Source organism: Amblyomma maculatum, chromosome 11 (assembly GCF_055883805.1).
Source record: "Amblyomma maculatum isolate TAMU_Amacu chromosome 11, ASM5588380v1, whole genome shotgun sequence".
Lineage (NCBI taxonomy): Eukaryota > Metazoa > Arthropoda > Arachnida > Ixodida > Ixodidae > Amblyomma > Amblyomma maculatum.
The window spans coordinates 55,543,802-55,557,208 of record NC_139354.1 but is presented as its reverse complement, the minus strand read 5'-3'; the positions used below and the strand labels follow the sequence as shown (position 1 = coordinate 55,557,208).

General features: G+C 47.1%; 1 protein-coding gene across 1 annotated transcript in view; it reads right to left on the bottom strand.

Moving 5' to 3' along the window:
- Positions 1-13,184, bottom strand: part of LOC146173832 (uncharacterized) — a 28,933-nt gene extending 15,749 nt beyond the window's left edge. Inside the window, exons 1-3 of the mRNA XM_084583720.1 lie at positions 12,798-13,184; positions 10,943-11,223; positions 3,822-3,988 (exon numbers count right to left, since the gene is read on the bottom strand). Coding sequence (XP_084439846.1) covers positions 3,822-3,988; positions 10,943-11,223; positions 12,798-13,166 — 817 coding nt within the window. The 5' untranslated portion in view covers positions 13,167-13,184. The remainder of the gene's footprint in view (positions 1-3,821; positions 3,989-10,942; positions 11,224-12,797) is intronic.
- Between the last annotated feature and the right edge of the window lie 223 nt (positions 13,185-13,407).

The window sequence follows — 13,407 nt, the reverse complement described above, 5'->3', positions numbered from 1 at the left end:
GCTACCCCCTTACACCCGCCCGGGAAAGCCGGCCCGTTGGTCCAGCTCACGATATGTGTCCGTTTGCCCACCGCCGCCCAGAACCGCCGATGTGGTAAGTCCGTTTTGCCCGTTGGCTTAAAACCGCGCTGTCTGTACGGCGGAGAACGCGGGTTAGAGCGCTGCCGAAGCGCGCCGAGCACAGGTTCAAAGTTCACCGGCTCAGGAGAGTCGAGAGCCAAGTAGACTGGAGCGGCGTAGCATGGATATGCGGTGAGGTCACTCGCATTCGGCAGGTCAGTTCACGAGCAGCCAAATGCCGTTCGGAAAGGGAGCGTGAATTACAGTCGCCTGTGCAATGTCACTAGGAGCCGTAGTAGACAAAATTTGCGGAAGGAGGTCGCAGCGGGGAGCGCCCTACTGCGAAAACCTCCAAAGCACGTGCATCTCGTAAGTGTGGGGACACCCACTTCAGCTTGCATTCAGCAGTTAAGGGCTGTCAGGGGTTAGTCGGAAGGCTCATATTTTTTATTTTGTCGTAGGAGGGTCGCTAGTCTTATTGAAGAGATAGAACCCCGCGACGATGCAGGCCAAATTACGCTGTGAAGCCACTTGTACTGTGGTTCATCATCATCATCATCAACAACCTGATTATACCCACTGCAGGGTGAAGGCCTCTCCCATGTTTCTCCACTTAACCCGGTTGTACTGTGGTTGGCGTTAGTTCTCTAGTTTAGCTGGTATGCTACGAGGGAGTTGGAGACTTCCTGCTGATCTATGATTAAGCTTTGCTAAATACGTGCTAGGCAATGACGCCTCAGATGAGGGCAGAAACGCCGTTATTCGCAAAGGAGCGAGCGCCGATATCGGAATATAGAGCAGCTCTAGGGTGATAATGCGAAACCGCATAACTACCGGAATTTGCACTGGCACGCCATTTCCTAAGCTCTGCGCATGAACGCATAGGTCGAGACCAATGTCGACGACTAGACAAAGCGATTGCGGGAGATTATGGCCAATGTCAATGGGAAGGCAAACCGTAGCCGCGGTAAGAACATTGCAAGTCCGATGGCTGGCTATGCTTACGCACTGAGCGACGTGAACCCGCGATCGCGACGAGTCGAGCGCCCAGATGGGTGGGACCGTTAGAGGTTGCTGAGATTGTTTCGCGGCTGCAAGCTGAAACGCCCGGGGTCGGGCGGAATCGACGGACCCATGCCAACAGTACTTCCTTTGAAAGTAACTCTAGAAGCTGACCCTGCATGCGCATAACAGCGCATAGGCAAGCGATCCCGAGAGCGGTCTCTACGGGCACTGCTGCAAAACCCGAATCCAGCGCAGTCGCTGCGACAACGGTAAAAATGCCGCGCAAGTACAATCACTCAAGCAGCGGCTCTGTAGCAGCCACAGCCAGCGAAGTCGCTGAAGGATTGTCAAATGCTGCGCATGTGAGATCACATGCACAGTTACTCCGTGGGCATCCCTACATCACCCTCCATCAGCGCGAACGCTGAAAGAAGGGGGAGTGCTCCGAGCGTGGAGATCACCCACGCAGAGCAGCGCCGGCGGCGTCGGCTGCCTGTGCAGCTTGAGCTGACGACGGACAAACGCCAGAAGCGCGAGTTCGCGCGAGCGGATATAAGGGAAGGCAGTCCTCTCCGCGATGTTACTGTGCGGCAGGTAGGCGCAATCGCCTAATGTCAACCGCAAGGGCACGAAGTTATCCAGCACGTGTCGATACACAAGCCGGCAGTGTTCCTATACGCGAAGCCCGTGCTGAGCACGTTCAGAGGGACCTAGCCCGCCGACTGGCCTTATTTATGACACCGGCACTCTGGGCGCATGGGCCACGCTGTCTGCATTCAGGCGGCGGGGATCGGCGAAGGTGATGTTTAGTCCACTAGCCCAATGGCTGCGCAGGCATACAGTGGTCCCCGAAAGAAAAAGCTCGAATTCGAGCTCGTTCATGGAGCAGCTCGCATCCGAGCTCGAATTGGAGAAGAACCCGGTCCGTGTAGATATGCAGGCCGGAGTGGTTCCTGTACGCGGAGGGACGGAGCCTGCTGCCCTGATTGACAACCTGCTGGGATTCGGCGCGGTCGTAGGCGATCAGCGCACTGCGGGTGTGCCGGCGGGACAGTGGACTTCGTCTCCCTCTTCATCCCCTTGACGGCAGCGGCAGGGATTTGTGCGGCCTGCGGAGCCAGCCCGACGCGGGGGCGGCCGTTCCTGCTTTGGCCGCCTGTCCTGCGGCATGGACCTGCTGAGGGATCAGCCGCGCAGCTTCAAAGGGGAAAACGGCGCCCAGGGAGAGGTCAGGATTAAGGGAGGAATGGTGTGGGAATTCACCATTTCCCTCGCCCGCACGACGCGGCGAACCCCTCTCTTTCTCTCGGGGAGCCCTCATCTTTCCCCCTCTGGCCTCCTTCCTCTGTTGCTGTGGCGGAGAGGGCGGGGGTGAGAGAACGGCCCCACCTCCCCTCTCATCTCAGCGTACAGCACCCAGGGAGACGACGCCGCGGCGCCGTAGCGCGCGGATGCTGCTATGACACCGAGGAAGAACCATTGGGCATTCCCAATAAACAACTTTGCCCGCTGGCTATGTTTGCCTCGGTGTGACGTTCTTCACGGCCACGGCTGTGGTCAGAGCTAGCGGTGTGGCCTCGGTTCTTAGAGCGGAGCCGCAGCCCCGTGAGAATCCCCACAAGATGCTAAGAAAGAGCTGCGACTACGAGCGAATTACGGCATCGTTCCTGTTTCTTAAACATCCTTGTTTCACTGGTTCAGGTCTTTCTTTAGTTCTTGCCGTCGAACCTGGCTTCGCCTAGCAATCGACTGAAAAGTTATTTTTTATATATTCTCAATTTCACCTTCCTTCTCAATTTTCGAATTGGCAATGCCAATTTCTACTACACCACAAATATCCAAATAGCATTACACCAATCATTACTGCACGCGTGTCATCCAAGACAGCAGCATTAAACCTGAGCCAACATTTAATCGCGGGATATTTCTCTATATATTGAAAAATAATTTGAAATGCCGCAGTAGTAAACAAGCTAATTTTATAGCAATATTTCTAATAACAAGTCGCTCAAATGTAATATCTGCGACGGCTGCACCACAACGATCGAAAACACAAGAAAGACAGCAAGCACTAATCTATCCCGCCGATCGGTTTTCTCTTGTTTCTTCATGTTCAGTGTTTTTCTATAGGATCAAATAAGATCGCTTCACCTACCAGCTGCTAAGTGGGCCCTGAAAATTCTAGTGATTTCAAACAATTAACGGCGCTCAGCGCGCATGTATTGAAAATAACAAATGCTGGGACGAGAAACCTACATTAACAAACGTGAATAGGTTGTTATCGTCAATCCTTAAGTAGCCGTGAACAATCCAGCTCCATAGAAAAATGTACATTGCATCGCCGTTCTGTTCACTCACTTCATTCACAGTTTTGGTAGCCTTACAAAACGCCACGGTCGGTATACATACTCAACGACTTGAGCTGTATATGTCGCTCACAATCGTGGTACTGCGCACAACTCCGCATCAATTGTTTTATAGGATACCTTCATACCATTTAATTGTATAGAACACTGCGACAGGAGTAGTAAAGAAAAAAGTACATAAATACATGAATTGCTTTCGAACGAGTAAGTATGGCAGCCTGAGCCACTGCTTAGAATGGCACAGAAGATTGCAAAACAAAAACCTTATGAAAGTAAAGTCGCTCTCTGTTGAAAGCTGAGCCCCAGCTGAGTAATTGAACTATCAACCCATGTTATTTTCTATTGTGTTTAGACCAAACGTGGGAAGGACAAGATGTGGCCACTCCTTACCTGGGTCGATGGTGGAATCCATCTGACCGCTATTCGCTCGATGCAATCTTCTCCTCGCGTTGAACAGGTACAGGGCGCGACCTATCATGAAGTTCATAATGACGATAAGGATGAAGGGCACGATGAGCGTCACCACGGTGTCCATGATGTTCGTGTAGTGCAGAATTCTGTAAGAGCGTAGAATGGAAGGAAAAATAGGCAGCACTCAAACTTTACCTTCAGAGTAGAAGCAGAGTTCCTTTGATACGGCCTCTTTATTCTGGTAAAATTTTTACATTACTTGGCGAAGTTGCCTTTAGAGAAAAGCAAGGAGCTCTATTTGTCTTTTTTCCTTAGGCTGCCATTGCACTAAATAATAATGTGGGCAGAGTGGACTGATTCGTTCCACGAGTGGACTTCAACCACGACAAAGGTTTCCTTTTCGACAATATTCTCCGAGGATCTTAGTTTTATCTTATTTGTTTTAATATACACTTCATTGGTGCTTTCTACTGATGGCTTCTGCTGGCGATGCAGCCAGTCGGTATGGAGTAAGAATGGAAAGTAAGGCAAATAGGATGTATGGTGCATCGGTGTGCATGATTCTGACTCGTGCCATTGCAATGGTCTTTACAAGGGTTTTGGTATGCTCCGCAAGCTAACACGGTGCCTGTCCAGCTTGCGGAAGAATCCTGTGCACTAAATGGAACGGAATTGGCAAATTGGTGCTAGCTCTCTCACTGCAAAATTGGGGTATGCATCCATGGAAGAATGTAGGCCCCAGGTGCTACTAAGGTAGTTCCAAAGCAAAAGAAAGTCAAGAAAGCAAACTGGTTATCTGAAGAGGCTTTGCAAATAGCTGAGGAAAGGAGGATGGCGAAAGTTATGGGGGAAAGAGAAAGATACAAGGTTCTCATTGCGGATTTTCAGAAAATAGCAAGGAGAGATAAGAGTGCCTTCCTGAACATACAGTGCCAAGCAGTTGAGGAAAACAGCCAATTAAGGAACACAAGAGCTCTATATAAGACAATCAAAAATATCAAAGGAAGCTTCTGTGCTAAGATGGGCGTGATAAAGGACAAACGAGGCAAGGTCCTCACTGAAGCCGCAGAGATAAAGAAGAGGTGGCAGGAATACACAGAAGAACTGTACAAGAAGGACCCGAATGTGCAAACCCAACATAGGACGGCTGTGATCACTGATCTCGAGCCGGGCATCCTGAAGAGTGAAGTTGAATGGGCCTTAGCCAGCCTTGCTAAGAACAAAGCTAGCGGAATTGATAGCATTCCAGCTGAGTTGCTTCAAAACCTCAACCATGACGCTGTTAACATTCTGCATACATTATGTCAGAAGATTTAGACAACCCTGCAATGGCCACAGGATTGGAGGAGGTCAGTTTACATCCCCATTCCAAAGAAAGGCAGTGCCAAAGGTTGTTCCAAATACCGCACGATCGCGATAATTTCGCATGCTAGCAAGGTGATGTTGAAAATCCTCCAAGGTAGGCTGCAGCAGTATGTGGATTGGGAGCTTCCGGACGTGCAAGCTGGGTTTCGCAAGTGCAGAGGAACTAGAGACCAAGTTGCCAACCTTCGCTGGATCATGGAAAAAGCAAGAGAGTTCCAGAAGCCCATCTACTACTGCTTTATTGATTATGCGAAAGCGTTTAACTGCGTAGATCACAGCAGATTGTGGCAAGCTCTCCAAGAGATGGGAGTTCCAATTCACCTCATCTGTCTCCTCAGGAACCTGTATGAAGGGCAAGAGGCCACAGTCAGAACTGGGCATGGTCTTACTGATTGGTTTCCAATTGAAAAAGGAGTGAGGCAAGGCTGCATACTGTCGCCCTGCCTATTTAACCTATATGCAGAGTGCATCATGAGGAAGGCTGGTCTGGACGAGTCTTCAGCTGGAGTGAAGATTGCTGGAAAACGTATCAACAACCTTAGATATGCGGATGATACCACTTTAATGGCAGAAAGTGAAGCGGAACTCAAGAGACTTCTGATGCACGTACAAGAAGAGAGTGAGAAGTTTGGGCTTAAACTGAACATTAAAAAGACAAAGATCATGGCGTCTTGCCCTATCAAGTCCTGGAGCATCAAGGGACAAGAAGTGGAAGCTGTGACAGATTTTCTCTTCTTGGGCTCCAAGATTACCTCGGAAGGAGACTGCAGCCATGAAATTAGGAGACGCCTGTTTCTGGAAAAGAGAGCAATGGTTAGCCTTGACCGCCTAGTAAAGAGCAGAGACATTAGTCTGCCAACCAAGATCCGTATAACTCGTGCTATGGTCTTTCCAGTTGTGATGTATGGATGCGAGAGTTGGACTGTGAAAAAGGCTGACCGCCGAAGAATTGACGCGTTTGAATTGTGGTGCTGGCGAAGACTCTTGAGAGTTCCTTGGACTGCCGGAAGATCATATCAGTCAATATTGTCGACCATAAACCCTGACTGCTCATTGGAGGGTCAAATTCTAAAGTTAAAGCTCAGCTACTTTGGTCATCTGATGAGAAGAGAGGAGTCGCTGGAGAAAGATTTGATGTTGGGAAAGGTTGAGGGTCGCCGGAGAAGGGGTAGGCAGCGAACGCGATGGTTAGATGGCATCCTCGAGGCACTGCAGATGAAGTTATGTGATGTTAGGAAGATAGTGAGAGACCGGAAAGCGTGGCGTGACATGGTCAATAGGGTCACGAAGAGTCGGACACGACTGAACGACTGAACTGAACTGCCGTCATGTGACACTCTGAAGCGCTAGCTGAAGATGTTCCTGATCCCTTTATCGCACAGGCTTGCACGGCCGAAGCTCTGCGGTATACCACAAAATAGTACCCATGAGATTGAATGAATACATTTTAGCGGTGCAGCAACTGTAGAGGTCCAAGCGGTGCTCACAAATACTATCAGAGACAAAGGTCGGTGGGCCACACAAACTCCAATCAAAGCGCTTAGCTTTCATATCAGCCTGTAGACTCGGAAAACGCTTGTCGATGTGAAAGCCAAACATTAGTTCTTTCATGTGGGCTACAAAAACATATGGGAGAGCATTGCAGAACCTGCAGTGGAGAAAGACGGCATTTTGAGCATTGCTGCTGGGCACGGTATATCGCGTGCCTCTTGTAGAGATTTCACACTGAGAAATTCGTGATAGCAGTTGCGTTTTTGGCGACATTCTGCAACAAGCTGCGTATATTCTTTTATTTTTATAGCGAAATAATTTCTAGGTTCATGGTAAAAATTCTAGGACACTTTGGGGACTAAAGTGATGAAAGGCGAAAGCCTGAGTGCTGCGCCAACTTTGCGCCTGTCCTCAAGTGCAAGCATTTCGGGGATGCATCTGCTCACTAACGACGTGATCGCGCTCACTTGTATCTTCGAAGTTGTTCTATGTTTACTGTTGTGTGGTTGATTTCGACCCGGTGTGGAGCATAACTTTGTATTTAATTATAAGGAACTGGAACTAATTGGAAATCAATCAATATTTAGTCGATAATTAGTAATGTAATTCATCATTTATTGGCATATGACCATATGAGGCACGCATTCGCGCATACTGCGGTAGTCGCGGCATTGATTAGTAATTATTTACTTAATTACGCAACTGGCACTAAGTAGAAATTATAACTGAATAAATATGTATTCTTACTGATTCCTATGAAGCCTACAAGGAAATCGCTACTCCAGGCTCGCAAGATGCAACTGCTACGGCCATGCAGCGCCTCATAAAACGCCGCCAACTCGCAGTCAGCATGCAGTCAGTGGACCCTAGGTCAATCAGACGAATCAGAAGGGGCAATGTGACGGCACACGCCGCAGCTTCCTTGGTAGCTGGCATGTCTACATTTACTTCCCCACTCCCCTTGCTTCATCCTTACTCGACCTTGGACGGGCAACACTCCTCTTCTCTTGTCCTTATGCACTATACACGGACCCGACTTCGTAGCCTCAGTCAGCATCGCATGCAGGTGGCAACACCAGACCCACCTTTTAAGCAAAAACCCTCCTCACCCAAAGTCAAGAAACCTTCTTGAATAAGTTCATTGTCCATGCGGCTTACGCGCCACGTATTATGGCCCCCTGGTGTCAGTATACAGAGGAAATGATTACGTGCCCCCCCTGTAAGACTCTAACTCACGGCGGCATATCTAGTCTACTGTAGGATTGCCCTGCTTTTTCTACTTGACGCTCCGAGATCGAACCCTACCGCCTGAACTACCGTTCGCTTCTAGGAACCGATGCTAACACACAAATGATACTTGCCAAATATGGCTCCCTTAGCGGCCTGGTCAGAGCAATATGATTTGAGTGACGACCTGCCTACTCCCATTTACCCCATCCATTGCCTTGAGACTTCCTATTCAATAAAGGACAGTCAACAAATCAATCAATAAGTAAATATTTTTATGCATTATTAATTAGTCACTGATTGGTAATTGATCATTGATTGACATGTAGTCTTATGAGGCATGCATTCAAGCATACTGTGGTGGTGCTCTGTAATTGGTCGATACCTCCATGACGTCATCCTGTCTCGACACTTTTGCTGGCGGTAACAATGAGGTAATGAAGGCTTTCGCCTTAAAATGTTGCGTCGGTGAGATTTGAGCATGAGATGTGTCAGCCAGATTCCGCGAGTGTCAGATACTCGCCTTTCCTTTCCTGTAAACCAATTATAGAACTCCGATGAACGTTAATGAGTTCGACGGAGCCCTGGTTGTGTTCGACACGGGCGCGCGAAGTACTGTGTGCAGCAGGAGCGCTCGGGCTTTCCCATTTCTCCATTGCAGATTCAGCAGAGCTCTCGAAACACAATAAAGTCACATCCCGACGTCGTCATAACTACGCCACTATGGCAATGTCCAAAAAGTGATCTATCACGTGGTCATTTTGAACATCGCCATTAATCTGGTTGGGTATTTCGAGTTCCGATTGGCTTATGTGGCTCTTTAATTAGCTTATGACTCCACATCCTCTATCGAATCCAACCATTTTCCCCCCTCCCCCTTCAACGCAAACCTGCCGACGAATTGCTAGTGACAAATTCCTCAACATAGCTACTTGATGCTTACACATTAGCAAAACGGCAAGTTGAGCGAGTTGGTACATAATTAAGCTAAAAACAGCGCAACAATGGAAACAAGACAGACAAGAGCTGATCCCGTTTCCATTATACTTTCTTGTCTCGGTTGTTGGGCTGTTTTTTGCTTACACATTAAGCAGATAATAATTCGTTTACATTGTGGTTGTATTCCAAAATTACTAGACGTGCTGTCCAGAGACATTTGTCCCTACCTGTACATATCAGCACAGTCTGTCGGTAGTCTTTTCGGCCTGGCTGTTTCATCTCATTCCTGTAAATTTCCCTAGATCTCGTCCCACAGAAATATACCAGGCGTTTCATCAAAGACAATACCTAATTTTAAGAAACAGTCAGTTCGAAACAAACATAACGATACCTTCAGGAGTAAACACTGCTACAACGGACAAACATATACAGCAAACCTCCTCTAGTTGTCCAGCTTAATACGTAAAACTAAAGAACTTTCTAATTATCGAAGTTGGGTTGTTAGGCCCAATGAGCAGTTCGAAACCATGAAGAAGACGATGGAATATCACCGTCAACAACGAAAAAAAGCTAATTTTCTATATCCCTGGAGCTCGAGGAAATACGGTACTGTTTGCCATCCGAAACCAAAACTAACCCGTGGGAAACTAAACTAACCGGCTGTTGTATAAACAAGCGACATGTGACCTCAGCAGTGGTAACAGCGCTTATTTGTTTATTCATACTGTTAATCCTTACTGAGGGTCATGACAGGAAGGGAATCATTAATACATATAAAATTAATAACACATCTAAAATTTCAAACGACAGAACACAGTAACAAACAATTTGAGTTACAATTATACAAACACCATCTCAGACAGCTGCTAAGCTGGATCAAATGACACAGAAAGCAGCACTGGAAGCGCGCCAGCGCTTTGCCATGCACTATAGTTTTCTTCGGAGCTTAGTGCAGTGTAAAGAGCAGTCAATGCTAGCGGCGTGGTAGGGATATTGAAGAGCGACGGCAGTAAGCAAAGTGCATGACACATGACGCTAGAGCAGAAAGTTCAAATTTAGCGCCGTTGGTACTGCATCACGGCATCACCGCAAGTCGCTTCTGTAGAGAGCTTCCTGCATGTCTCTTGCGCTCAGTTTCGGTTTCGCAACTGAGAAAAAAACGCCAAATTTTGTCGCGCTGCAGTAGGTCACAAATTCAAGTTTTCGCCGCTTCAAAAATCTCTGCCGCGGTGATTCAGTGGTTAAAATGCACGACTACTGATGCGGATAACCCCGGTTCGATTCCGACCACCGGCGGCTGCATTTTTAAGAAGACGAAACGAAAAGGCGTCCGTGGGTCGTGGAACAGAGCCCAGGGGATCTGTTTTTTTTAATGCATTTTAATGCATTTCCTTGGTTCCGAATTTTTAGATGGGAGAATTGTTTGTCCTGCCCTGTTTAATGGGAAGGACTGCCACTAATGCTAAATCATCATCACGACACAGTTCAAGAAGCAGAGCTCCTGGCACTCCATTACCGCACATCTTCCTGTCTTCATAATTTCATTGCCACCGTTCTCTCGTCTTTACGGCGCGGTTCAGGTCTCCATAGAACAAGTGTCACAGATACTTTGCCTTCTCTTTCTTGCCAGCGGAGCCCTGGACTAGGGGCACCGACCACCCAGCTCCTGCGAATTCTTACTGATTATTATGCTCATTAAAAGTTTTCTCCCTCTCTCTCTCTTTCTTGTCAACCAGTTATTATTATTTAGAGCAAATGTAGAATTGTCTTGATCACGGGTTCCAAAATTGCCATGGGAACTGACCACCATCTGTCATAACTAAAGTGTAAATTATTGAGTATTAGAATCCCAGCTTGATAATTAGATGGTTTTACCGGATATTAATTGTGCCCGACATGCAGTCTTTCTTCCTGCAAATAATATTTTTTTTGTGTTCGAAGCCCACTGTATTTAAGGTTACAGAAATTGTGCCGGAAACACCCTGTATATGGGAAATATAGCAAAAAAAATAAAGTAAACAGTTCCTACAGGCAGACATCATCATCATGTGATTTCTCTAGGCAAGCGGCCAACTCACTGTTCAAACTCCGGTCTGTGGTGACACACTGAAGCGCCGTCTTCCTCGACGATTACATCTGTGAGCAGAAGGAGGTAGGCATTGAGCAGAAGAGACGCGGCGGCAGTAGCTGCCACGGTGACCCTGGCCCGACAGCGGGTGCCCAATTGAAGCCGCCAAAGAGGGCACTGGACTGCGAAGCAGCGCTCCGCCGTGAACGTCACAGTCAGCCACACGGACCAGAAGCTGAACGCCGACGACAGGTACAAGATTCCCTGGCACATTCCCCGCTTATTCAGCATCTGCACCCAAATAGCAGCACGGGGAAGATGTCCAGGTTCAGCATCTGTACCACCACAGCTGAGGTCTTCGCATGAAAAAGGCCCAGAATCATCTTTTAATCTACTTTATGTGGTTCGAAAAACTATTTTATACCAAGAAGAATGCAGCTATAGATTGTGCTTATTAAGAATAATTCATTATTCACATATACATTTCACGGCTGACATGATGTAGGTGTGCCCCTTGGCCCAGGATTAAAAAAGCGGCGAACCATACTGGACGCACTTTTTGTGCCATGTAAAATACAACTTGATGTTAGTCATAAAAAAACTGAACTCGAAGCAAATTCAACCTTTGAGTGTTTCTTACGTTAGGAAGATTTTCATATTCTGGCTGCCTTGTGATTTGTGCATGCGGTTGAATAAGAGTTTCCAGTGGCTTGGACTGAAAGTTTCGGATGAGTGTTTTACAGTGAATGAAGGATCAGAATCTGAATCTCTTTTACCGACGTGACAGCTGATGTAGGGAAAATCCGCTTTGGTCTGACGACCAATATAGGACCATATAGTGATTCCTCTTTAGCTTCCTACTTTTCTTAGACAGATACATTGTAGTGACACATTTCCTAACAAAGCATTTTCGTTCCTGTACCAGAAAGCCAAAGAAGGGAACTCCAAGTAAATAGACTAAATTGAATATGAAAAGCTCGATATTATGGTATAGACCATGGCAAGAAATTTTTGACCGATTGCTAAACGTTACGGAAAATGTGATCAACCCGTATGAGAATGCAGACGAAAATTCACTACATATAATGCGGCCGCACCTTAGCGAGAGTTTTGCGCTCTTTTATACGCTAATATTTTTGTGAGCGAAAATTCGTCGCAGCAAAATACAAGAATATTAGGCGAGCCAAAGGTAGCCAATACTCAGTGAAAACGTTTACACATGATTGTCGCGACCACTTCTTGCTAATAGCTGTAGGCACCATTTTACAATAATGGCGCCTGAGTAAACTGAAGAGTCGTTCTGATGCTCTGCCTATGTCAAATAAGAGCGCTCCCAGAAGTCTTTGCCGGCTTCCAATAATTTAATAGCCAGACGAGCTTAAAAAAAAATAAATGCTATTTATGAGGCTGCCAGAAGGACGACATGTTAATTTAGATTTTTATTATTAAATAGCTTTCGCTTATAACTTTTAGCCCGTTTTCGTAGTGATGGGATGAACCCAACCTACAGTGTTTTGGCGATCGGATCATTCACTTAGTATACTGTTTGCTGAGCTATGTGTTGGGTACAAGAACACATAAATTGTGCTCGAAGTTTATTGCAAGCAAGTTCAAAATATTCATTAGTAAGTGTTTTCATTTATCGGAAATTAGGAGCTGGAAGTAGGCAAACATAGAACATGCACAAGGGTGGCCGCTGACTTACCAGCTCGCCATCGCATATATTGTAAGTGATATGAACTATACCAATATTATTCTGAAGTGGTTTTAGGCTTAGCGTGAGTTCGCAAACTAGTAGCATGCAGTCTATCTCTAGAATATATCCTTGCTGTTACATGAGGAAGTGAATGTGTGAGGTGACCTACCTTAACGCCTTGTTTGTCAAGCCAGACGAAGGCCATGAGGAAGAGGTAGCCAAAGTCGGATAGCGCCAAGGTTCCCAGATAGAAGCTCGACGCTCGCACTTTGAGCCTCGTGAACAGGAATGTGACGAAGGAAAGGCCATTTCCAACCAGTCCGAGCACAATAAGCAGAGGGATGAAGAAGGTGTACAGATAGCCCAGCACAGTCACGGCCCGCTGGAAATTCACGGAGAATTCTTCCTCGAATATGGAATCTTCGGGCCAACTTTCATCGGGATGCGGCGAAACGTCGGCCTCGCTGAGATTGTACTCCGCGGTCGCTGCAACCGAGGACGGGGATATTATTACCATTCCGTTCAATTTGCCGTTCATCCGGAAACTCGCAGGAGTTTACTCCGGGTGGCCAGGTATCGGGAACACGGCTTTTCTCTTAATAGCTTCGGTGGCACCTGCACGAGCAAAAATGACACATTTTTGTGAAGCTTGCTTTTCCTAAAGATGTTTGCTCAATTTAAAATATCGGCGAAACGCGTAGAGCAAACGCGTGCTAATAACCCGCCGTAGCACCGCAAGCTGAGTTTGCTGTTCGTGAGAATTTAAATGCCCCATAAAC